Source organism: Delphinapterus leucas, chromosome 8 (genome assembly GCF_059928025.1).
Source record: "Delphinapterus leucas isolate spDelLeu-1000000601 "Yukka" chromosome 8, BTC_Dleu_Yukka2, whole genome shotgun sequence".
Classification (NCBI taxonomy): domain Eukaryota; kingdom Metazoa; phylum Chordata; class Mammalia; order Artiodactyla; family Monodontidae; genus Delphinapterus; species Delphinapterus leucas.
In genome coordinates this window covers 76,198,902-76,225,234 of record NC_143136.1, presented here as the reverse complement: position 1 = coordinate 76,225,234, position 26,333 = coordinate 76,198,902, and the positions used below count along the sequence as shown (strand labels likewise).

The 26,333-nt window shown below is 36.7% G+C and overlaps 1 protein-coding gene across 1 annotated transcript in view; it reads right to left on the bottom strand.

Moving 5' to 3' along the window:
* The window catches only part of LOC149748582 (uncharacterized), a 68,641-nt gene that overhangs the window by 9,541 nt on the left and 32,767 nt on the right, over positions 1–26,333 (bottom strand). Inside the window, 1 exon segment of the mRNA XM_089916814.1 lies at positions 22,229–22,309. Within this exon segment, the coding sequence (XP_089772940.1) occupies positions 22,229–22,309 (81 nt within the window).

Genomic DNA, 26,333 nt, shown 5'->3' with positions numbered 1-26,333 from the left:
CTCACTAAACAAGTTTAAAATGTGATTACAATACAGGAATATGCCACACATAAACTGTTGTTTTACAGCTTTTTTCCAGCATAGATTCATCAGGGAACATGTGTTTTATTCAGAATCGTCTCATGATGACAATTTGGATTCCATTTCAATCTAATGAATTTCATCATATTCATGAATGTGCCAGACCTCCATGAAACTGAGAAATTACATTCCCATAAACCCTGCAAAGCCTCCTGATTCATGTGCCAAGACCTTCACACAAGAAAGGGCAAAGCAACACTTTAGAAGAATGTAGCACCATTGCAAAGCTACTTGGAAATACAGCACATAATACTTGGCTGCAGGCCATCATCTGTGTCAGGAAGCTTGGAAACAGAGTACCACTGTGTCCCACAAGGTGTTACAGCACATATGGTGAACTGTTCTTTAGGAAGGCTCCTGAGTAGTGATCCGTGGTTGCGTCGAAATAAGTTTGGCTCTGCATCCTCTGCCCTGCTCTGGCAAAACACTCCCTTTACCTTAAAACAACCGCTTTACTCTGGGCAAAAAAAAACCCCAATACGGCTGTAACAGAAGACATAAAAAGCATTATATCAATTTATGCCTCTCTGTTGATTTTATTCAAACCTCATTGCATTTTGTAGATGTGGATATCATGAATTTTTCACTTCTAAGAGCTTTAGGCTGTGATGGGTTGTTTATTAGAAATGAATTCATGATTATCTTTATTCTTCCATTTAGACCTAGGAGACGAGCTATGTATTTTTCAGCTTTCGGCTGAAAGAGGAGTTTCCAAGTTATTTGTCCTTGAGGATAACCTGGAAAGTGAAGCAGAATTGCCAGGTGATAGACAGATGAAAGAGTACGAGTGTAGTTAGCACAAACCACAACTGATACAAAATCTAACCTTTCCTGAGAAAACATGCATTCTCCATCGAGTGGTGCCCTGAGAGATCCTGCTGTTTTTCCTTTCATAGACTTTTATTAAAACATTATTATATGCCAGACACTGTGTTAACTAGTCTGAGAGATTCCCAGGTGAATCATGCACTCTCCCTTTATTAAAGTGCTAATGGTTTAAGAGCAGATCTAGACTCACAAGCTACAAATAATACCATGATGTGGAGAATACTATATGAGAAGTTCTGTATACCATGCTTTGAATACAGGGCAGGGAGAGATTAATTCGGGCTGAGAGCTTAGGTTGCTGCTAAGGATAAATATTTAGGAGATTACTGAGCTGAATGTTAGAGAATAAATAATAGTTTTCCAGGCAGAGAAATGAGGTCAGGACATTTGAAGCAGAGGAAGAAGCACTTATAAATATGCGGTATCAAGAGGAAACATGGCATGCTTGGAGAAAAGTGAGACATCCTCATCAGACATTTCTAGGTTGGAGCCTGGAAATGTGTGAAAGAAAGTCTAGAAGAAAATCAACCCAGAGAGGTGGAGTGGGGTCTGGTCATGAAGAGCTGCAGAAGATATGCTGAACAGTTTGATTTTCCTGCAGGAAAAAAGGAGGAAATCACTTTTTGATTTAGAAACATAATACTTTGTATCTCGAGGATAGATGGAAGGAGGAGAAATTCATGGCTGGGAGTTCAAAGAAGAGGAGATTGCAGCACCCCATATGAGAGATGAGGGAGAACTTTGCCTACAGAGTTACACGATGAAGGCAAAGAGGAAATAAATTCAGGGCTACTTTCGGAAGTAGAAAAGACAAATATGCACTGCCGATGGGATAGGTGCTAGAAAGAGAAGATGAGAATGAAGTCTTGAAGTTTCAAGTTAAGTGGATGACAATACAACAAATGATGAGAATATGCGTAGAGGAAGAGGTCATACTAACATAGATGGGAATTATAAGATTAGGATGCTAATTTGGAGAAACTTGTGGGTGACTCAGGAGGAGATAACTAATGATATTTGGAAATATGATTTTGGCGCTCAGTAGTGAGTTCTGACTTGAATATATCAATACATAGAGGGTCATTAGAACCACTGGCAATGGATGAAATCAACCAAGGAAGCATGGAGATCACAAAAGAAAAATGACTGTGATCAGAATGATCTGATCTGATCAGATCTGCTCCAATGATTAGAAAAAAGAAAAAAAATGCAGAGAATGGTTTTTGTCATTTGAGATGCTTTTGGATGCAGTGAATGAATGAACCTTATTTGGGCTGGCTTAATAAGGAGAAGAATTATCTCAAATGGGAGAATTCCATTTTCTGGACTTTACAAATATGGTCAGATGATTTTTCAACTTTAAACTCTTCCTCAGGCTGGCTTCACTCATCAGCACCGAATGGCTGCTAGAAGCAGTTTAGGTTGCATGCTTGGGAAGAGAGAGAGACTAAAAATACTCTCTTAACCATGGAACTAAAAGCTGTTCCCTTCAGATTGACAGAACCAAGTAAAGCCTGTGCCCATCTCTGGTCAAATAACAATCACTCAGGAAAGGCCATTTTGGCTCACCCACATGAGGTACAGGATCCTATAATTGGCTGGGAATAATTAAGACCTACTGAATATGACCCCCTCTGGAGCTGAACATGCTGTCAGCTTCCCTTGAGTGAGTTGGGAGGGGTCTGAACAAAATGGTGGTTATATGAGGAAGGAGAAATAAAGAGAATGGTTTCTAGATAAACAAACAACAGTCTCTACCACACTGGTATTCAAAAAGACAAAATGTGGCAATTTACACTTACTGACAATTACTAAAATTCAGGCATGTTGGTGTGCACTTTATATATGTGGTCAGATGTATTTCCTAAGGAATGATTATTTTTGTTGCTGTTTTAGGACAGAAAGGAAGTAGGACAATCTGTGGGGCAACAGCATCATAGCACTGGGTTAGTTTTCTGCGAGTAGAATCTCAGGCAGCACTTGATATCTAATATTTGCTAAATACTTAAAAATTTTTTTTTATTGAAGTATGGTTGATTCACAATGTTGTGTTAATTTCTGCTGTACAGCAAAGCGATTCAGTTACTTGTTAATCCTAGGTGGTTTGCTGGATTCTTTGTATGGGTTGTCTCAATTAACCCTATCAATACTTCAGTGAAATAGTCAACCCTGCACAGGATCACATCAGTAGTATATGGTGGAATCAGTGCTCAAACTCAGTCCTTAAAATTCCACAGATCAAAACATCAGGGTCTGTTTCCACCTCTGACACTCCTGTCATCACACACCACCCCCATCCGGCAAGGGCAAATGAAACAGGGGTTTTAAAGCTATGGGAGTTGTCAGGTACTCTAACGACTGAGCTGGAGTTCAGATAGTTTGGACTGAACTCTAGCTGACAAAACAGGAAGAAGCCGAGAAGGCTGAGGTTAGGAGAAGGATATTGCTCGTTAGGCACAAAGGTTCCATGGCTTAGCCCCTTATTTGAGACCAATGGCTGCCAAGACTAATGCTAAATCTTCTGTCGAGGGATAAAAGTTCCTGTTTGACTTGGATTGGCTTAAAGACTTGTACAGAATTTTTGTGTAAAGAACATAAATGCCTGTGGTTGAGAAGGTGTAGGAAAGGTGGGTTTTGGTAATACTGCTCGTTCGCTAGCTGCCAAGCATCTCCAACACTGGCTAATTGACAGTCATCAGCATTCACCCTCTCCTATAGAGGAAGTTTGCTAAAACCTCACCAAACAGGCTTGAACTCTTACCAGTTCCCAAACCAACTCTTTTAAAGCACTGACTATTTATGATTTCTTAGCCTCTTAACTCTCTTGCTTTTGGTAAGACTTTAATATTTCATCTACCAGTATTATCTCTATGGCATAGTGTATGTAAGACAGGTTTCATTTTGATGAAGTTTTGACTTGGAGTTTCATATTCTCATGCTCTCTGTGAAGTCCCACATCGTTTCCTGAGCTCCACTACCTTCAGAGAGAGCCTCTTCTGATAGTTTGCTGCCAGCCCCTCATGTTCCTGAGCCTGAATTTTCCTGCATATAGGGTTCAGACCCTATTTTGAGGTTCTGTTCCCAAAACTTGCAGTGTTCCTCAATCTGTCTTTCAGAGCAGAATTCTTCCTGGTCTCACTATATTCTCCTCAGGAAATTGAACCCTGACTCCTACTAGTTCAACTTGCCCTGGGTCTGAATAGTGAATGGAGTTACCAAACAGCTCACCTCTGTGTTGAATATTTCAGGTAGTCATCCTACCCCAGTGGGCAATTGATCCAGAGATATCTGACAATAAATAAACTGCCCTGCCTCACAGATGGACACTGAGTGAGAACATGTACCACTCTCAACTCCACTTCCTCTGTAGTTTTCAGCAGAAGCTAAAAAAAATATAATCCAAAAAGTTTATATATCACTGATTAAAAAAAACATTATTTGATATGTATTAATGGCTTCATATCTTATTTATTTATTAGCATAAAATGTAATTGAATTTTCAATCAAATCCAGAAAATATACTGTGATAATTCTGGAAAGGAATTCCGACCTTGCACTCAGCCTATAATTTATGTGATTGAAAATGAACTACTTATGCAATTTGCAGTTAATACAAATTCAGCCTAGCTTGTACTATTGAAAAATCGTGACTATTGACAACTATCAGTTAAGAAATCTTAAAACCAAGGCAAGCTACAAACTCTAGAATCCCTCTATGGGTTATAAAGAAAAAGATACATTTCCCCAAATTACTTTTATATTTTCAATCTGTCAATCTGAATTGATGTCACTAATTTGGTAACAAATTCATCTGTATTACTTCTGGCTTGATAGGAGCTCAGGCTGCAATAACCAGCTCTTCTGGGATTCTGATACTATCAGGAGGCCAATTTTGTGAAACATTTTAGAGAAATAGTACTTATATAAAATTGGGACATTGTTCATGCAATTGATTGTACTTGGTTTATGTTCCTCTCTTTTAAACCAGGTAAATGTCTGAAACTGAATACTTTTAATGCTTTTCCTCTCCCAGCTCCCCATTATATATAAGGTGGTTGAAAAAGAAATCAAACACTTTAAAAAATATATTACTCAGTAAGTTAGATATATAAGAATATGTTGTCAAAACAATCTGAAAAGAGGAAATGTGAATATCATTAAACATGTTCAATAGGACTCCTTCATTTCACAAGGCACACATCAATTTTGTGGTCTAATTCTTCCAAGATCCTTCTTTTGCGTGTTGTCTTCCATGAGTGACATAGGTTTTACCATGTGTTCCTTCTCTTCCTTAAAGCTGTGAGAAAGAAGTCTTACAACATCAAGGTTATTAATTTATCCCTCTCAGAGTCTTATAATTTGCTACCTGGGGATCTGGGCATCGACTCTTCAATTATTCATTATATATATGGAGTGTGTGTGTATATATATATATATATATATATATATATATATATATATATGTATATATATATATGTATATTTTTACTTTTCAGATATTTATTATAATTAATAATGATTATATCATGTTAAAATAAAATAAAAGTGAAAGTTGTTACATTTCTTGACCACTGTTAGAAGATATTAAACAAATGTTTATCTTTCTGATTTGGCAGACAAGGTAGGTTAATTACAGCATTATTTTATTCTAGTTTTGAATATGTTACAAATGGCAAGAATAAAGAAAATAGAGAAGTTATAAAAAGTAATAAATACTTTTTGAGATGTTCTCAGAAATTAGCACTTTTTCACCCTATGTAGATACATCTAGGAGGTCTTAAATATGACATTTCTCAATAAAAGTTCTGATGCAAAAGGTGTATTTTAACATGGATTTAAATAACAGAAAATAGGAAAATTGCATTATTTCATATCACATAGATCATTAGTTTGTCTGCCACAGACAAATGTAGATGAAAAATGTTGGAAGTTAGCAATGCAAGAATAACTGAGGAAAATCAAATTTGTTATTAAAATGCAGAAGAGAAGTATACACAATGTACTATGATTTATAAAGAAGGCTTGATTAATAAGCATGTCTCAAAATTACTAATTTTCATACAAGTTATTTCATATAACTAAGTGATGCACTGGATTTCAGAAATCAGTGTTTTGGTATAGTAGTTAAAACACACGGATAATAGTATGAGAGGCAAGAGAGAAGATGTTCTTGAATCGACTTCAACATTACAATATAACTCCAATTATCATATATGCTTTATTCTTTGATGTGTTCCTTAAAAGAAAACTAATATCTAGATTTAGTCTTTGAATGACCCAATGTCTCAGCATCGAATAACTTAAAATTATTTTACCTAATGTTTACATTCATGTAATAACATGCATGTAGTTACAAAATATGGTTAATATCTGTTGTATATCAGGATACAGTATCCCTAAGAAGAACATTTCTAAAAGTCACAATGTGTACATCAGAAGAGACTAACTCTAGATGTCAGAATAATATCTAAAGGCCAAATTAATGAATTTAGCTTTTCATCATGTTTCATGAAAGATGCACATTTTTTAACATTTACTGGAGTATAATTGCTTTACAATGGTGCGTTAGTTTCTGCTTTATAACAAAGTGAATCAGCTATACATATATATATATCCCCATATCCCCTCCCTCTTGTGTCTCCTTCCCAACCTTCCTGTCTCACCCCTCTAGGTAGACACAAAGCACTGAGCTGAGCTCCCTGTGCTATGTGGCTGCTTCCCACTAGCTATCTATTTTACATTTGGCAGTATATATAAGTCCATGCCACTCTCTCACTTCGTCCCAGCTTACCGGTCCCCCTCCCTGTGTCCTCAAGTCTATTCTCTAAGTCTGCGTCTTTATTCCTGTCCTGCCCCTAGGTTCTTCAGAAACTTTTTTTCCCTTTAGATTCCATATATATGTGTTAGCATACGGTATTTGTTTTCCTCTTTCTGACATACTTCATTCTGTATGACAGACTCTAGGTCCATCCACCTCACTACAAATAACTCAATTGCATTTTTTTATGGCTGAGTAATATTCCATTGTATATATGTGCCACATCTTCTTTATCCATTCATCTGTCATTGGACACTTAGATTGCTTCCATGTCCTGGCTATTGTAAATAGTACTGCAATGAACATTGTGGTACATGACTCTTTTTAAATTATGGTTTTCTCAGGGTATATGCCCAGTAGTGGGTTTGCTGAGTCATATGGTAGTTCTAATTTTAGTTTTTTAAGGAACCTCCATACTGTTCTCCATAGTGGCTCTATCAATTTACATTCCCACCAACAGTGCAAGAGGGTTGCCTTTTCTCCACACCCTCTCCAGCATTTATTGTTTGTAGATTTTTGTGTGTGTGTGTGGTATGCGGGCCTCTCACCACTGTGGCCTCTCCCGTTGCGGAGCACAGGCTCCGGACGCGCAGGCTCAGCGGCCATGGCCCACGGGCCCAGCCACTCCACAGCATGTGGAATCTTCCCGGTCTGGGGCACGAACCCATGTCCCGTGCATCGGCAGGCGGACTCTCAACCATTGTGCCACCAGGGAAGCCCTGTTTGTAGATTTTTTGATGATGGCCATTCTGACTGGTGTGAGGTGATACCTCATTGTAGTTTTGATTTGCATTTCTCTAATGATTAGTGATGTTGAGCATCCTTTCATGTGTTTGTTGGCAGTCTGTATATCTTCTTGGGAGAAATGTCTATTTAGGTCTTCTGCCCATTTTTGGATTGGATTTTTTTTTTTTTTTTTTGATATTGAGCTGCATGAGCTGCTTGTAAATTTTGCAGGTTAATCCTTTGTCAGTTGCTTCATTTGCAAATATTTTCTCCCATTTGGAGGGTTCTCTTTTCGTCTTGTTTATGGTTTCCTTTGCTGTGCAAAAGCTTTTAAGTTTCATTAGGTCCCACTTGTTTATTTTTGTTTTTATTTCCATTTCTCTAGGAGGTGGGTCAAAAAGGATCTTGCTGTGATTTATGTCATAGAGTGTTCTGCTATGTTTTCCTCTAAGAGTTTTATAGTGTCTGGCCTTACATTTAGGTCTTTAATCCATTTTGAGTTTATTTTTGTGTATAGTGTTAAGGAGTGTTCTAATTTCATTCTTTTCCATGTAGCTGTCCAGTTTTCCCAGCACCACTTATTGAAGAGGCTGTCTTTTCTCCATTGTATATTCTTGCCTCCTTTATCAAAAATAAGGTGACCATATGTGTGTGGGTTTATCTCTGGGCTTTCTATCTTGTTCATTTATCTACATTTCTGTTTTTGTGCCAGTACCATACTGTCTTGATTACTGTAGTTTTGTAGTGTAGTCTGAAGTCTGGAAGCCTGATTCCTCTAGCTCCGTTTTTCTTTCTCAAGATTGCTTTTGCTATTCAGGGTCTTTTGTGTTTCCATACAAATTGTGAAATTTTTTGTTCTAGTTCTGTGAAAAATGCCATTGGTAGTTTGATAGGGATTGCATTGAGTCTGTAGATTGCTTTGGGTAGTAGAGTCATTTTCACAATGTTGATTCTTCTGATCCAAGAACATGGTATATCTCTCCATTTATTTGAATCATCTTTAATTTCTTTCATCAGCGTCTTATAGTTTTCTGCATATAGGTCTTTTGTCTCCTTAGGTAGGTTTATTCCTAGGTATTTTATTCTTTTTGTTGCAATGGTAAATGGGAGTGTTCCCTTAATTTCTCTTTCAGATTTTTCATCATTATTGTATAAGAATGCAAGAGATTTTTGTACATTAATTTTGTATCCTGCTACTTTACCAAATTCATTGATTAGCTCTAGTAGTTTTCTGGTAGCATATTTATGAAGATGCACATTTCTAAAAGCTCTTTTTTAGAGTATTAAATTCAGTGCAGCTATTAGCAGAAGGGAAGGGGCACACTAATACCTAGAAATGGATTTTAAACACACGGGAGGTAATTGTTATGAGCCAAATCTTCCAAACTTGGCAAATGTGGAGAATCTAAAATGTTCTCTAGAAGATGAGAATAAATGGATGGTTATTGAAGTATAATGGTGGAAAATGAAAATACAATTTTAGTATGGCAGAAATGTAATAAGGAGAAAAATTAGAGTTATTGAAATGGAAACCAGTACAACATATCTGCAGAATGTACATTTTTGTCATTTCTTGTCTTATAGGGAGAGATGCCATGTCATACAGGGTTATCATAAAATTGTCATGAAAATCAGGACACATTTGAGTATGAGTAGGAGTGCTAGTAATAATGATCAGTACTACAGGTAAACTGGGACATACATTTACCCTAGGTGGCAGAGGTATTTTCAAAGAATGCCTCTGCCGAAATTCTACTCCAACTCATATCAATGCTATAACCTCTCTGAATATGTTGCTTGGTTTCTGTATGCCTGTTTCCTTCCCAGTATAATAGGAATAATATTAGTATTTAGGGTTGTTGTATGGAAGTCTTCTAAAATTACTATATAGGTTTCTAATATTGCTGCATAGTATTCCATTAATAACCACACATAAATTATTTAAGAAATTAGGTTATTTCTAATATTTTACTATATAGATAATGCATCAAGTCATTTTACAGATATGTGAGAATATATGTATATTTCTGTAAATTCCCAGGTTTGGTATTGCTGGGTCAAAGGGTATATGCATTCGATGTGTTTCTGAACTCTCAAAAGTTTGTTTTAGAACACATGAAGGTATACATTTAATAATATCAGAGATAATCAATATAAAGAGCAATGTCACACATATACAAATTTCTGAAATTTCCCTCTTATAATGATTATTTAATTACTTACATCCAGAGAATTTCTCTGTGCCTTTAACATTTCATTGGTAAATGATAGTGTCTCATTACATTTTTCTCCTAAATTTTTGTCACTTCCTAGACTTCCATTTTAAGTTTTTATTTTAGAGAAACATCTGATAGAATTTTGTGTTTGCAGAGGAGAATAAGGAATAGGAAAGAAAGGTAAAAGAACATGGCAAATTGGTGTTAGTAGAGGGAAGATGATTTGATGATAATGTTCACTGCCTTTTTTTTTTTTTTTTTTTTTTGTGGTACGCGGGTCTCTCACTGTTGTGGCCTTTCCCGTTGCGGAGCACAGGCTCCGGACGCGCAGGCCCAGCGGCTATGGCTCACGGGCCCAGCAGCTCCGCAGCATGTGGGATCCTCCCAGACCGGGGCACGAACCTGTGTCCCCTGCATCGGCAGGCGGACTCTCAACCACTGCACCACCAGGGAAGCCCTTCACTGCCTTTTTAATTCAGTTGAAACACAGAAGCAATTCATTTTCCTCATGCTTAACAGAATCATTTACATTTATTAAGTGATTTCTTGAGCCTTGCTTGTATCACTCCTATTTTGGTACTCTCATCCCAACGGTGTACTCTTCCACTAAGTACTAATTTCCAGCAGATCATGGTAATTAATGCTAGTTAATTATTTAAAACGAAGCAAACATGCTGAGAGAAAAATCAATATGTCATTATTATTACCCAAGTAAACTTTAAAATGCTGGAGCAAGCCCTGGAAGGACCTGAGTCCAGTCACATATATCGCCTTTCTGATTGGATTTCTTCTTATGCTTTTAAGGCTTGCTTTTAAGCTTTTAAAATGGGGTCTGGGATAGCCCTTACTCTAAGGCTGGTTTCAACCCACAATCGAGGTGTGACCTGCATTGGATCTCTACTGAATGTCCCTTATGTTCAACATGTATCTCTATTCTGACTTCTGGGGACTCAATGACTCCTGACTATATGATCTCTTGAAATTATTTGACAAAATGTAGCATGATAATTTCCCATTCTTTTAAAGTTTTCCCTACTCTGCTTTGTGAGCTTTCACTCTATACATGTGCAAATTAATGTTTATTCATATACTCGAGAACACGCTGTGGCCCCCTTGATCTCTACCACTTGGTGGTATGCCATATATAATTCCCTCTCCTTGAGGGTGGGCAGGATATGTGACCTGCTTTTAGCCCCACTAGAATATGGTAAAGATGCTGGGGTTTCACTTCTATCAATTTTACATTATATAAGATACCCTCTGAGCAGACTACAGGAGAAACTCACACTTCTACTGGTCTTAAAGAAGGAAAAAGCCATGCTGTGAATTGCTTTTAAAAAATGCCATGTGGCAGGAATTGAATGTGGCTTCTAGGACAAAAGGGCAACCTCTAACCAATGTCCATTAAGAAGCTAGGGCCCTCAGCTCTATAGCCAAAAGGTGGGAAATTCAACAAGCTGAGGAAGATTTAAAGCAGATCTTTTGCCAGTTGAGACTCTGGATTTTGCCAGTAGACACCTGGATTGCAGCTGGTGACTGAATGAAGCAGAGAACCTGGCTAAGATTTGTCTGAGCATCCTATGTACAGAAGCTGTGAGAAAATGATTGCATATAGTTTTAACCCAGTAGTTTTGTGGTAATGTATTATGTAGCATAGAAACCAAATATACCCTAATGTAAATTTCTGGAGCTCTTTGCATAGCTACCTCCTTTCTGGTATTCTGCCCTGCAAATTCTAGCTACCTCAGGTACTCCAAACTCCAATATATGTCCTTGCAAGGCATCAAGCTAAGATTGCTTAGCTATATTTTGGCTCTCCTTGCCTATTCTGCATTCTAGAAGTTGCCTCCATATAGATAGCTGAAGCAAATATAGGGCTCACTATGTTTGTTTTCCTTACAGCAGGGATTACATTTCCACACTGCTTGTTGTCCAATGTTTGAACATAGTTGTTCATGTATTTACCCATTTTTTTTTTGATTGTTGTTTACAGCAGGGTTGTAAATTCTATTTCCATTTCTCCCTTATGGAGAATTTATCTTCATTTTTGAAAGATACATTTTCTGAGTGCAGAATTTCAGGTTGAAAGTTCTTTCCTATCAGTGTTTTAAGAAAATCCATATATCCTAGCTTCCATTTTATCTGCTGACAATTCAGCTGTCACTTTTGTGATTGCTCCTTTGAAGACAATGCCTCTTTTTTATTCAGTTGTTTTTAAGATTCTCTCTTTGGATTTGTTTTCAGTGATTTTACTATTATCTTACTAAGTTTGATTTTCTTTGTATTTATTGTACTTCTGGTTTTCATTGCTTTTTAAGTCTATTGGCTTCATGTCTTTCATCAGTTTGAAGAAATTATAAGCTTTATCATTTTTTTAAATTTCTCCAGCCTTGTGTTATGTCTCCTCTCTGTCTAAAACTCTAGTTACATTTAGACATTTTCATTGAGTCTCATAGCTTATATATTTTTTCTGCATTCTCCATTCTTTCGTTACATCAGTTATCAATATGGATATTTCCTTCTGACCTACATTCAAGTCTACTAAATCTCTTTTCAGCTGTATCTAATTTTGTATTAAACCAATACTCTGAGATTGTTCAGCTATGTGTTTTTCAGTTAGTTATGGACTTTGCATTTGGTTATGTTTTATGGTCAAGTTTCTGCCAGACCTCTAAGTCTTGTCTTTTGTTTCCTCAGCATATTAAATACAGTTATATTTAAATCCATTGGTCTGTTAACACCAATATATGTGCTTCTTAGGTAACAAATCCTGTTAGTGCCCTGCCCATATGTCCTAGGCATTTATCTCTTCAGATCCAAGCACTCTTTTGCCAATATCTCTTCCTCCCTGCCTTTTCAGTTTAATTTTGCTTATGGGAGCATGCTTGGGCTAAGCAAAGTACAAGCTGGAAAAGTTGAAGAGATAACATCTGCAGAAGTAGCATTCATGTAATGATTGTTTAGAATTTGATGGATAAAAACTCCAGCTTCCTCATCCTTTGCTTGGGATAACTCTCAGGCATGTTTTACAATATCTCCTTAAGTTCTCTAGGGAGATTGAACTTCAGTTATCCTCAGAGGTAATTAGCTCAGTAATGCATCCTTTATTAGTTTTCTTCTTTTCCCTTTCTTATATCTCCACTCCTCTGAAAAAGTTATCTGGAGTCATATCCCTTCAAAAATATTTTTACTCAACTTTCTCAGAGTCTACTTCTAGGAAGAACTCATTTCACATAGCTTTTTTTCTCCCTTTGTATTTTCTTCATTTTGATTGAGAGTTAGTTGTGTTTTAAAAATTATAGGAAAAAGTTAAAAGTGAGAATGATGTTATATTCCTCTAAAGAGGATTTCAGTTATTTCCTGGCATGAAACCTGTATCTAGAGCAGGGATTGGCAAATTGTTTTCTGTACAGATACAGATAGCAAATATTTTAGGCTTTGAGGGCCATGTGGCCTCTGTTACAACTACTCCACTCTGTCACTGGAACAAGAAAACAGCCATTGACAATATAAAAACAAATGAATGTGCTGTTTTCTAATGAAAGTAACTTTAGTTAATTTACAAAAACAGGTAGCAGGCCAGATCTGACCCATAGGCTATAGTTTCCTGACCTCTGGTCTATAGAAACATGCAATCCCATCTCCTCTTTGGTTTTCCTGCCTATCTCTGGTCATGGCTCAAAAATCTCCACTCCTTTGGTAGTTCTCTAGTATTTCTAAATACTTTTTACAAAATATATTGAACAGCTCTTCTAGATCTTCTCAGTGGGAGAGTTTGTCCATATTATCTACCCTTTTGTTACTGAAACTGTTACTCCTGTACTTTACTTGTAGTTGTCTGTGGTCAGTTTCTCTCATTCTTTGAAAATTTCTTAGCTTATTGTCATTAATTCTTGTACTTCAAAATTCATATACATGGTTCTTCCATTACACTGACCTCCTAGACACTTCATCTCGTTCTCACTAGTGATGATGTCCATTATGAATCCACTGCTTACTCTCATGGGTATGTCTCATCTAGATCTTGTCATTATTAATAAATGTTTTAACCTGAGACCAGTATCTCCTTTGTTTCTCTAGAACCCCTTCTTGACTTTTAACAGTCTGCTTTGCTCCTTCCTCATCTCCCAGACCAAGACACTACTGTATAAGAGTTCAACAGCCTCTCTTCTATCTACACTCACTCTCTTCATGACCTCTTCCAGTCTTGTGCTTTCTTCTCAAGGCAAGGCAGGAATCCACAGGAGGGTGGGTCAGAACAAGTCAAAGGAATTGTCCACAACCCAGAAGCTGGGAATAAATTTTGGAGTTGTGGATTTAATTCACGGCCAGTTGTGAGGCCAAATGCTATGAAAGGAGATAGTAAAGAAAAGAAACCTTGAAACTGGAGGAATTCTGGCCTCAGAAAGAAAGCTTTCCAGACACTTTCTTTTTCAGTGGAAGCAAATTACGGAAATCTTCCAGGCATTACTCCAGGATATGAATAGTTTAAATGCATTAGGAAGATAATGAACAGACTTAAGTAAAATTATAGTGGTCCTAATTGTTTGCAAACAAATTTCCTTTTTCTTTCTTACTCTTTTAACAAGACAACTAATTAGGAAGAATCCTCTTCTGTACTTTTGGTCCATGGAATTCCAAGTATATCCTATTGAAGATAAAGAAAAACATTGCAGATATTATCTCCAAGAAGCTTGACAGCTACATTGGAGAAAGTGCTGAGACTTCTATACATTCTGAAAAATTCTTCCATTGCAACATCTGGAAACTGTTGTTCTAGTTTAGTTCCTTTTCGCTATCATAATAATAAAACAAAACCAGCCTGTAACTTGTAATTTGTACCATCTGGAGACAAATAAGAACTAAGCTCTCCATTGCACCTCATTTTGCCCCTTCAGGAATATTTACCCTTGTAGTTTTCAGTACAGAATCTTGCCATATTCTTGTGAAATTTTGAAATTTTATGACACGTAATACTATTCCTTCCACTCTGGGAAAGTTCTAGGTCCATTTAGGCACTCTTAGAACTTGGCTCTAGAGGTTTTCCTAGGAATACCAAACTACTAATTCCTACACGTCAAGTTGAAGATCAAAAGAGAAAGAAGATTATTGTCTTTTACTTCTATTTGAAAGAGTATAGGGTTATATAGAAATGTCTACCTTCCTATTCTTACACAGAAATGTCTACATTAAGATTCTAATGGATAATTGCCTCTATTAGGTCTCTATAGTTAAGTTATCATTATTTAGAAAATTACTGTATAACAGCTGGTAAGACCTGGTTACATCACATAATAGCTCTATGCTTGAGAAAATATTTAAACTCTCTTTGCCTAAATAACCCTGTAAATGGGTTGTGAGGATTAAATAAGATAACTACCCCGTAAGACTTCCAATAGTGCCTGACATTTAAGAAGCACTCAACTGATAGATTCACTCATCCTCCCCATCTTCATAATACTTTTTTATTTTCATTGCATATCAGCTTTTGTAAAGAGTAGATAAAATCTTACAAATATATTTGTAATACATTAACCGAGAAAATCAAAATAAAGTATACTTAATGCAACTCTATAAAATGTTAGCAGGTAGGAAAGGATTATACAGCTATTTGCAATATCCAAAATAGTTGCATTTTCATGAATTTTTTCCTAATAATATTATTTTTGATAGATTATTATTTTAATTAAAAAAAGAGTCTCTTATTGCTTTTAAACTAATCTTCCTCTCCTGACAGTCTAGCCCAACTTTGTTTTCAGTTTGGTCAGTGAAAATGTGCACAGAAAAATCCTCTTAGAGGACTGGCACTATTACCTACACTGATCTCAATTGATCATCCTTAAAAGATAGTTCAGTCTCCTGGTGAATTCTCCCAAGTCACTACATCCTAGGGCAGAGAGCTCTTATTGTTAGAAACTGTCTCCTACTGAGCTTAAAGCTGTCTCCCAGTTATGGATACCAGTTGATTCCCGTTCTGCCTTCTGAAGCTCAACCTGTAACTCTAACATATTTTCAGGAAAATATCCCTTCATTCTTGTGAGAGGGAATTTAAAACAAGCCTAATCAAACAACACATTTATGAATATACACATCTGATTTATTCTGAGCTTAATCTTGAGTAAATAATAGAGCATTTATATACATTTTACAGCTACTTTTTATTTTAGTATTCTAATTTTAATGTGATTTATAATATTAATTACATAAATAAGTTATTTCAGCGATTGCTATTGGTAAAATACATTGCTCTGTTTTAAAACTGAGTTTAAATTCAAAACTGAACTTAGATATACAGTTGAAATATTTTAAAAGCATTTCCTATTATTAACTATGTATGATGTTCATATTAGGATATATATTATAAGCTTACAATTTATAGGCAATGAGGTTTTTTATTTTTATATTTTGGATTTGTAAAAATATATATATATGTCTATATATTTGTTGAGCTTTTGAAAGGAGAAATGCTTTTGGGTACAGTAACCGTGCAAATGTCATTCCAGCAGGAGAATTTTTGGAGAGCTCTGAATAATAGAAAACACAGCTTAGTAATCATAGTTATCTTTCTGGTAGGGTTTTCTTTCCCAAACACTGTTATACAGAGTTCCAAAGATTACTAAATTACAAAAAGTGGTCATAAATGTGGATCTGAAGTAATTCTCTTCTATTTTTTGGTAGTTTATCTTTAACCTAATTTTTATTTTGGAGTATCATAAAATAAAACACTATTTTAACTTAAAATACTTATTCTATAAATACAGTGTTTCATAGTTTTCAAAATTTGGAGTTTTAGTGTATTGATCATTTAAAAAAGAGGGCCCTTTATTTAGTTACTCATTTTTATAGTTTTTAAAATTTAGAGTTAATTAACTGGAGTATATACAAAGTGGTACTCAGCATGGTGATTTTACTTCTTGCCAAGATTCTATGACCCTTAAGTCATACTTAGAGATTTAAGATTATTTTTCCTTCCTCAAACATGTGAAGATAAAACAGAGTGGAGAAAAGGTAGAGTTCTAAAACTGTATTCCCTAACAGTTAGTATTTTAAGGTATAAGCCTTTATTTCACAGTTGAGGTGACAGAATAAAAGGCCATTATTTTCAACCTCATGTTAGAATTATCAGGTGTGAGGTGTTTATTTTCTCTAAGTTTTTCTTTTTCCAATTTGATCCCCTATTTAGAATTTGGAAGAAGAATGAGCATATTAGCCAAGAAAGAGACTTTTATGTGTTTTCACAAAGTAACTAAGGCTTTATTCAATAGATCATTGGTTACAACCAGTATTTATTAGCAACAGCTTTGCGGTAAACTAGGCATTTCCTTGAGTATATTTAACCCTATGGGTGAATGCTGTTATTTCTATTATTTGGATAAAGAAACTAAGGCTAAAGAATTATATAATTTGCCTGGAGTCATATAATGCGTTGAAGTTGCAATTTTAAAATAAGTAAGTCTTAATTCTTCCATAGTTGTGGCATTTCCCATGTTACTGTGCTGCTGCTACAAAAACAAGATACCAGATGATCAACTTAGTTATATACAAAACCAGAATTCATATGAGACATTCCTGATGTAAAACCTTTGGAAACTCTATATACTCAACCTAACACTCTTTTAAACAGTTATAGTATGACGTAATATTGAATGTATTATATTGACACAAAATACTTTTGCACATAAATTGATTACCACAATAATTCAGTGAATTAGGTGGGATGATTATGTACTGACCACATAATTAATAGATAAGGAAGTGGATTCAAAGAAGGCTTAGAGTTATAGGTATAGAAAGAAAAGTGTAAGAAACTCTCAAAGCTTCCCTCCCCCATCCCTTTCCCTGTTTAAAGGCCCTAGACCATTCTGCATAACCACCATTCGCCCTCACAAATGCAGACTGAGAATTTCTCTCTCTCACACACAGTTTTCTGTTTTTTTTTGGTTTTTTGACTTTGTAACTTGAATTAGGACATGGTACCAGACTCGGTACTCAATAAATTTTGTGGTAAGGCTCTATAGGAGATTTGTAGAATTTCTTCCTCAGAAGTTATAATTTAAACTAGGAAGGAATAGAAGCAAATTTAACATGCCTATTCTTTTTAGTTGATATTTCAATCTTCAATTTGTATAACTTTGAAAAATTCATTATGATTTTTCTAAAGCAATTAAAGAAGAAGTAATTCACCATTGATTAATTTTTTTATATAAAAATACAAAAAAAGTGCTGAGAGCTATTGTGGCTTGAGTAGTTATAACATTGTTTGATTGTTCTTTTTTTTTTAATATTGTTCTGCATTTGGCCGCTTTTGCCACAATGTGATGCTGACATAATATTTGACAGTGAAGGGTGTTTAGGCCAGCAGGTCCAAGAGCCATGAAACAAAACTGGTAACACTTAAAAAGTTTTCTTTCACCTTCACAAGAAAACTGGAATGTAAAATGACAACTGTGCCTTAGGCATAATTTTTGAAATTTCCCTTTCTTCCTCTAAGGACTATTTTTCTGAATATGATTTCTCATCAAATAGCCTCGCCTTATAGACATGATTGAGCAATCCAACCTTTTACTTGATTCAGTCATTCCCTAAAATGCCTCTGTATTCCAAATGTAAGTTTTAGTGTGGCTTACCTCTGGGCTAGTGAACCTCACGTTTTCATCCAGGAAGGTATAGAACTTAGATTATTCTGATACACTGAGCCCATCATGTAATTATAGCGGACATAAAAAATTCAGATTGCCTTATTGACTTTTAAAATTATATACAAGCAAGCACTTGCCACTCACTGTTGTTCCCTTACCCATTCTTAATATTCTGGGAGCAGAATATTCTTTTGAGATTAAAAAGTGAGGCAAAAGCTATCTTTTGGTGTCAAGAAGTGCAAATAAAAAGACTATCCGAAGACAGTGTTCAAACTACGATGCACAGAAATTTTTCTTGGTACTTGGTACTTTTTTAATGTTGGAATAAAAATAAAAGAATGACATCTTACATGTGGATGTTAAATGGCATTATAAATATGGATTTTTCAATAGAGAAATTCTGTCTATTTATCTATCCATGTATCATCTACCTATCTAGAGAAATGAACAGGAATAGGTACAGAGAGACACTTTCTTATTTTACAAATAGTTAAAGTAAAACCATTTACTACAGCTGCAGATAACATTAAAAGGATACCAGCTGAACAGTGGTCTCACAGAAGGTAAAAGACAAGCTAGTAAATGATTAATAAATAATAGTTTTAATAGCTAATATGTAGATTATGCCAAAATGTATGGAGATGATACATACTTTATATACATTATCTTATTTAATATAAAAGTCATATGATAGTTACTACCATTGTCCTGATTTTCAGATAAGACAACTAAAACATAGAAAGATTAACTACGCTGCTCAAGTTTTATTATGAACTGAATGCTTGTGTACCCCCAAAATAATATGTTAAAACTCTAATCCCCAAAGTGATGGTATTGGAGGTGGGACCTTTGGGGGGTAGTTAGGTTTAAATAAAGTTTGAGGGTGGGAAGCTCACGATGAGATTAGTGTCCTTATAAGAAAAGGAAGAGACACAAGATCTCTCTTTCCAGGAGCACACACTGGGGAGAAACCATGTGAGGACACCGTGAGAAGGCAGCCACCTGCAATCCAGAGAAAGAGCCCCTCCCTGACTCCAAATCTTCTGACATCTTGACCTTGGAATTCCAGTCTCCAGAACTGTGAGAACTATAACTCTGTTATTTAAGCCACCCCTTCGGTGGTATTTTGTTATAGACCAAACAAGTTTACATGCTAGTAAATAGCAGATCTAGGACTCCAGATTCCTCTCTGCCATATTCCAGAGCATATGCACTTAACCATTAAAATATAAACTTGGATAAATAGTGTTTTATCTTCCTACCACTCTGGCTAACATCGTTTTGTTCCAGTTCCCAAGATAAAAAAAGCGTGGACGGGATGAATCAGGGAATCTGTTCAATAATCTACCTTATTTCTGGGTCATTCCTAGAAGATCCTTAAGCATTTGCTACCTTTGTATTTACTTCAGAGATTTTTGAGGGTTCTAAGGCTTTGCCTCCTGGCTGCCATAGAATTAAGGTTTTACCAGACCACTAATCTTCCAGATACAAACTCTTTGTTGCTAGGAATGTATAGTATTCCCCATTTTAAATGCTACATATTAAATTTAAATGAGCATAACATGGTGGTTGTTATTGGCTGCATGTTTATATCCCCCACCAAAATTATTATGTTGAAATATTAACTCCCAAGGTGATAGTATTAGGAGGTAGAATCTTTGGGAGGTGATTAGGTCATGAGAGCAGAGTCCTCATGATTGGAATTAGTTTCTTTATAAAAGAGGCCCTAGAGAGCTCCTTCACCCCTTCTACCATGTCAGTACATGGTGAGAAGACTCTAGGAAGCAGGCTGTCACCAGACACTGAATCAGCAGGTACCTTGATATTGGACTTCCTAGCCTCCAGAATTGCAAGAAATAAATTTCTATTGCGTATAATCTATCCAGTTTATGGTATTTTGTTATAGCAGCCCAAATGCACTGAGACAGTGGTCTTGGATAAAACAGTGGCTATAAAGTTTGTCAGAGAGGATAAAACAGATATTAAATCAGGGGGAATTATTTTCAGTTAGAGTCATCCTAAGTGAATTAACCAGTTAGTATTTTAGAATGTTGGTAGACTTGTAGTCTTGTTCTGAGGCAGATTCAATTTGAATACACATTCATTTGTCACTCATTAGATTAACAAATATTTAATGGGCTCCTACTACATTCGATACATTGCATTCATCATAATGAGAACGCAAATATGAAGACTAATGAGTTTAAGAGAAAAGCTTAGCAAATATTAATGTCATGAGTTTTACATTTGAATATCTTTGGTAAAATGGGACAAAATTATAACAAATGACAAAATACACTCTGGAGAATCCAATGCCTTTATTTCAGTCATGTAAAAACCTTCTTTTATGCATAAACTTTACTAGCTCTGCTACAATTCGACACATATATTTGATCTGAATTTCAAATTCTATGCACCTTCTCATGAATATTAATATAAATATTGCTAAGAAATTACCAAGATGGGCGAGAGTAGGAAAAAAGGAAAAAATTACTGGCTTGAATAAACCTTAGATTTACTAACAGAGTGAATCAAATCAAGGAGCAGAAGTCAGACTCTGATTTGTGCTATAGGATTTCAAGGTTTCAGGCTCATCAACAAATGGAAGAAGACAAAGGAAATTATCTAAAAAATTTTTTACAGTGAAATGATACTTTAGAATTTTGGGGGGACCTTTAGTCTCAAAGGTCTAATAGGCTAATTGGGAGAAAAAGAACAGCAATGTCTTAAGCAGACAATAAGGATATCAATTATGTGAGTGGAGTAGGAATTTTGGGCTTGCTAACCAGATACCCCTCTGAATTTGGCCCTGTCTTCTCTGAAGATTTCTACAGTGAGGAAGAACCAGTGGAAGGCAAATCCAAGATCAAGGTACTGACGATGCATTCTAATGCTTATAAATGAAAAACACAATTACACAACATGGTACCACTCCCACTAAAAACAAGCTCTGAGGATCACAGATCTGTTTATTGCTGAAGTCCCTTTGCTTTACTTCTGCCTTTGCCCTATTCTTATGTGTAATTGAATACTGAACCTGAGACTTTGACTCCTGTCCTTTATTCTTTGCCCATGTTCACCCTAAGAACATTTTTCCTCTTTTGATCTATTAAACACTGTATCTGTGATAATGTTTCTGGTCCCATTGCATTTTTTTTTTCCTGATAACCCCATGTAACCAAAATTGGAGGATAAAAAACCACTCTTGTGTCAAATCCTACTTGTTTGTCATTCTCAGCAACCCACTGCTCTTCCCAACCTCAGCAGCCTACCACCTCCCTCTTCCACTTTCATTCTCTCCTCCTAAAAGTGATCATATATACAACTCAGTGATATCTCTGAATATTCCAGCATTCCTAAAAAAGGATGAAAAGGATTGTGGTGGGAGATAAATACTTTTGGAAAGGTAACCAAAAAATGATGAGTCTTGAAGGTAGCAGGTAGGATTGATTTCATTTGAGAGGTGATTGGGAAAGTTCTGCAGAGTAAAGATTTCCAGGTATATACGTGTGCACATATTTAGGGACATTTAGCAGGAACTACATTCACATGCGAGGCCAGGCTATTACAGTAGATGATGTTTGAAGTGATTAGGAATTAGGCTAAATATGTGATGGAAGAATTCAAGAAACTTATCTAAATAACTTGAACTCTGAAACAGTTTTCATGTTTTCTTCTAGCTACCGATTTCTTTTCTCCCTTTCTGGGAGAATAGAGTCATTTACATCTAATCCTAAACTGCTTTGGCAAAGTACATCCTAGGCAGACTTTGATAGTCAACCTAATTCCACACTTGGCACATAAGGATTTTGTTTTTATTGCAATTAAGTTATATAAATAATTAATTTTACAACATCACATGTCTTTTTTTTTTTTTTTTTTTTTTTCTTTCCCTGTGAGACAGATTTACTCTGCTCCCCAGTCGGGAGGCTGGAAATTCAACTTCTTCACCTCTTGTGCTTGTTTCCATCCCTCTATGATCACCCAGGACTTCTGGGCCTCTGTGAGGCAGAAATCAAAGATATTTGCTGGGTCCCTGCTCCATTTGCTTTTTACCTATAATGTCACTTCTCTGCCACTTCATGCTGAGGTTCAGCCCTGCAGTCTACCCTTGTTTCTTGGACACTTTCCTATAGAAGGGTTAGAAACACCCCTGACAGCAGCTCTCCTTGCCAACAAGGACTGTGGGCCTGTAGCCATTCCATTTGCTTTTCTGCCCAGTCTTGGGGAAGTGCTCATTCTCTCCATGATCTACCTTGTCCATCTCCCCTAATCAAAGCATTTCCCTCCTTCCACATTCCTTGCAAGAACTTTGTACAAAATCCCACTCAGGGGACCTTTAGAAGCTCAATGCTAGCTTCTTCTAGAGTTGGGTGGAAATTCTAAAATTAATATGGAAACCCAAAAGTCAAGAATAGCTAATGCAGTTCTTAAAAAGAACAACAAAACTGGAAGACTTATACAACTAGGATGAAAGACATACTATAAAGTTACAGTAATTAAGTAAATGTGGTTTTGGTGCAAGTGTGTGTGTGTGTGTGTGTGTGTGTTTGTAGGGGGATGGGGACAAATGGTCAATGGAACAAAATAGAATCTAAAAAGACACCCTCATGTGCAATTACCTGATTTATGAAAATGCAGTGTTCTTGATGTGTTAAATCATTGGATATTCACATGAGAACATATACTCACTCTCCACACCTTCCTCAAAACTTATCAACCTTTTTTTCTATTTCTTTATGCCATATTATTTTTGCTTTAATTTGCATCTCCGTGCACATGCTGAGTACCTTGTCATTTGTTTGTTGGCCTTCTGATTTCAAGACTGGGGTCTTCTACAACTTACATCTTATAAGAACCTGCTGTGTAGCACAGGGAACTCTACTTCACCTCGCTGTACAGTAGAAACTAACACAGAATTATAAAACAACTCTACCCCAAAAAAAAAATGATAGAAAAGAATATAAATATTTAGAGAGCTGATCTGGAAGACAAGAAGGGAACTACTTGGCAGACAGATGGCTGAGAAATCCCAACCAGAATTAATACTTTCTACTCATTGTTTTTCTTCCAGAACATTGCTTGAGCCTATATTCTGGTATCAACTTCATTCTTATTACTAGAGTTGGATAGTTTTACATCTATCTGCTCCCATTAGTTAATAAGAAGGACATCAAAACCATGTTGTTGTTTTTATCTGGATCTATCATATATACAATAGAGTTCTGCCCATTTTAGACATGCAATAAATATGCGTTGAATAATGTAACATTGAGATTGAGGAGAAATCTTTCAAACAGGATATACTGGTTTTACAGGTCTGTGAATGAACTTCCCAAAGCCTATTCATTTGTTATAATTCAAAAACAAAGCTAGTATTCTCCAAGAGACTGTACAAAGTCATAATCTTTTGCTCCATAGTATTAAAATAATATATTTCTGAGTGGATAATCCACAGAAAAAGGAAAACACAATTTAAAAAAATATCTCTGTTTCAGATAATCCTGTAAATTCATTTTTTACAAGCAAAATTTGCTGATAGGATTTGAATGTCCAATTTGTGATGTTAGGCTGTGGTAGGAATACCTGGACAGCTTCTAGAGAACCCCTCTACTGTAGACTTTTCCAATAAGTATTTTCTCAAAATATCCATAAATATGCATACCACAACTGAGATAGGATGAGGAAGACAAGGTGACTAATTGGATAAAGATACATGTTTAAGAATCATCATTGAATATTTAAGTTGCTATTTTGGTCTCTAAATTGTGACCTAAAAGTAAATTGCTTATTTATCAATGATAGTCTATTTAAAACATATTTAATAATGTTGCCCCAAAGGGCTTATTAACATATCACACAAGACGTGGTTTATTTTAGAAGTTATTTTAAAAGCATGAAAGGACAGAAAAGGAAGTTTCTAGTCCAAAGAAACATTATATTTTCAGCTCCATAATTATTGTCATTTACAGTGCTGTAAAGCTTTAATCCAGGGGAAACTCATCAGTGGAATATGACTCAGTTTGATCTGAAAGTCCTTGAGAGGAGGAGAAATATCTGCAGATGGTGGTTCATCTGCATCGTGTAATTACAGTATACGTTCACACTCTAATAAACCTAAAAATATATGAACACCAATATAGCCAGTCCTCTGAATAAGCAATAACTAACGAACATCTGGGAATGGCTGCATGACATAATTGAGTAGATAATTTCCAAATCAGTCAATGAAGTGGTGGCTGTTAATTTCTTAGTGTACGTACATACTCCAGTGCCACCTAGGCATTTAACAAGCACTAGATCCATTTGAAACATTTATTTGTGCAAGTTGTAATATTATATAATTTTAAATAAGTCTGTGTGTGAAAATGTACTTCTTGGAGATAAACCGTCACATGGTTGGGTGAAAAACTGGAAACATTGATAAAACGATTCTAGGAAAAGCAGAAAAGTGGGAAAATAAATAAGTTCTGTTAATATACTTACTATAACCATAGCTGAGCCATAGAAAAAGAAAAGCATTCTCAGGAAAAAAGATTCAGAAAGGGCCAATTAGTACTAGCCTCAGTTCCAAAGACATCTCATTTTCTGTTGCCTTTCTAATTCAGCTACACTTAGCATTTTTGTAACCTTTGCAGAAAATGAATTGCTGAACTTATTCACTGGAAAACATTACATTCTTTAAGACAATAGTATTCTAAATTTGCTATTTTAGCTTAGTGTTCTGGGTTCCTCGTTCCCTGAGCCTGCTTCAACAAGCGTAGCTCTGTTTTTACTTTTGTATTTCAAATGCCATTAATGCTTGTTTTAATAATGCACTGGGCTACCAAAGAGAAAGGTTTGAAACCTACTTTTGTAAGAATATTTTATTGTAAAATAGCTAGATCAGAGAGGACCTTCAAGATGGTGGAGGAGTAAGACGCAGAGATCACCTTCCTCCCCACAGATACATCAGAAATACATCTACATGTGAAACAACTCCTACAGAACACCTACTGAATGCTGGCAGAAGACCTCAGACTTCCCAAAAGGCAAGAAACTCCCCACGTACCTGGGTAGGGCAAAAGAGAAAAGAAAAAACAGAGACAAAAGAATAGGGATGGCACCTGCCCCTCTGGGAGGGAGCTGTGAAGGAGGAAAAGTTTCCACACACTAGGAAAGCCCTTCGCGGGCGGAGACTGCATGTGGCGGAAAGGGGAAGCTTCGGAGCCACGGAGGAGAGCGCAGCAAAAGGGTTGCAGAGGGCAAAGTGAAGAGATTCCTGCACAGAGGGTCGGTGACGACCAGCACTCACCAGCCCGAGAGGCTTGTCTGCTCACCCGCTGGGACGGGTGGGAGCTGGGAGCTGAGGCTCAGGCTTCGGAGGTCAGATCCCAAGGAGAAGACTGGGGTTGGCTGCGTGAACACAGCCTGAAGGGGCTAGTGTGCCACAGCTAGCCAAGAGGGAGTCCAGAAAAAAGTCTGGAACTGCCTAAGAGTCAAGAGACCATTGTTTCTGGGTGCATGGGGAGAGGGGATTCAGAGCACGGCCTAAACAAGCTCCAGAGATGGGCGCGAGCCGCAGCTATCAGCGCGGACCCTAGAGACGGGCATGAGACGCTAAAGCTGCTGCTGCCGCCACCAAGAAGCCTGTGTGGGAGCACAGGTCACTATCCACACCTCCCTTCCGGGGAGCCTGTGCAGCCCGCCACTGCCAGGGTCCCGTGATCCAGGGACAACTTCCCCGGGAGAACTCACAGCACGCCTCAGGCTGGTGCAACGTCCCGCCGGCCTCTGCCGCCGCAGACTCACTCTGCACTCCGTGCCCCTCCCTTCCCCTGGCCTGAGTAAGCCAGAGCCCCCGAATCAGCGGCTCCTTTAACCCTGTTCTATCTGAGCGAAGAACAGACGCCCTCAGGTGACCTACACTCAGAGGCGGGGCCAAATCCAAAGCTGAAAACCAGGAGCTGTGCGAACAAAGAGAAAGGGAAATCTCTCCCAGCAGCCTCAGAAGCAGCGGATTAAATCTCCACAATCAACGTGATG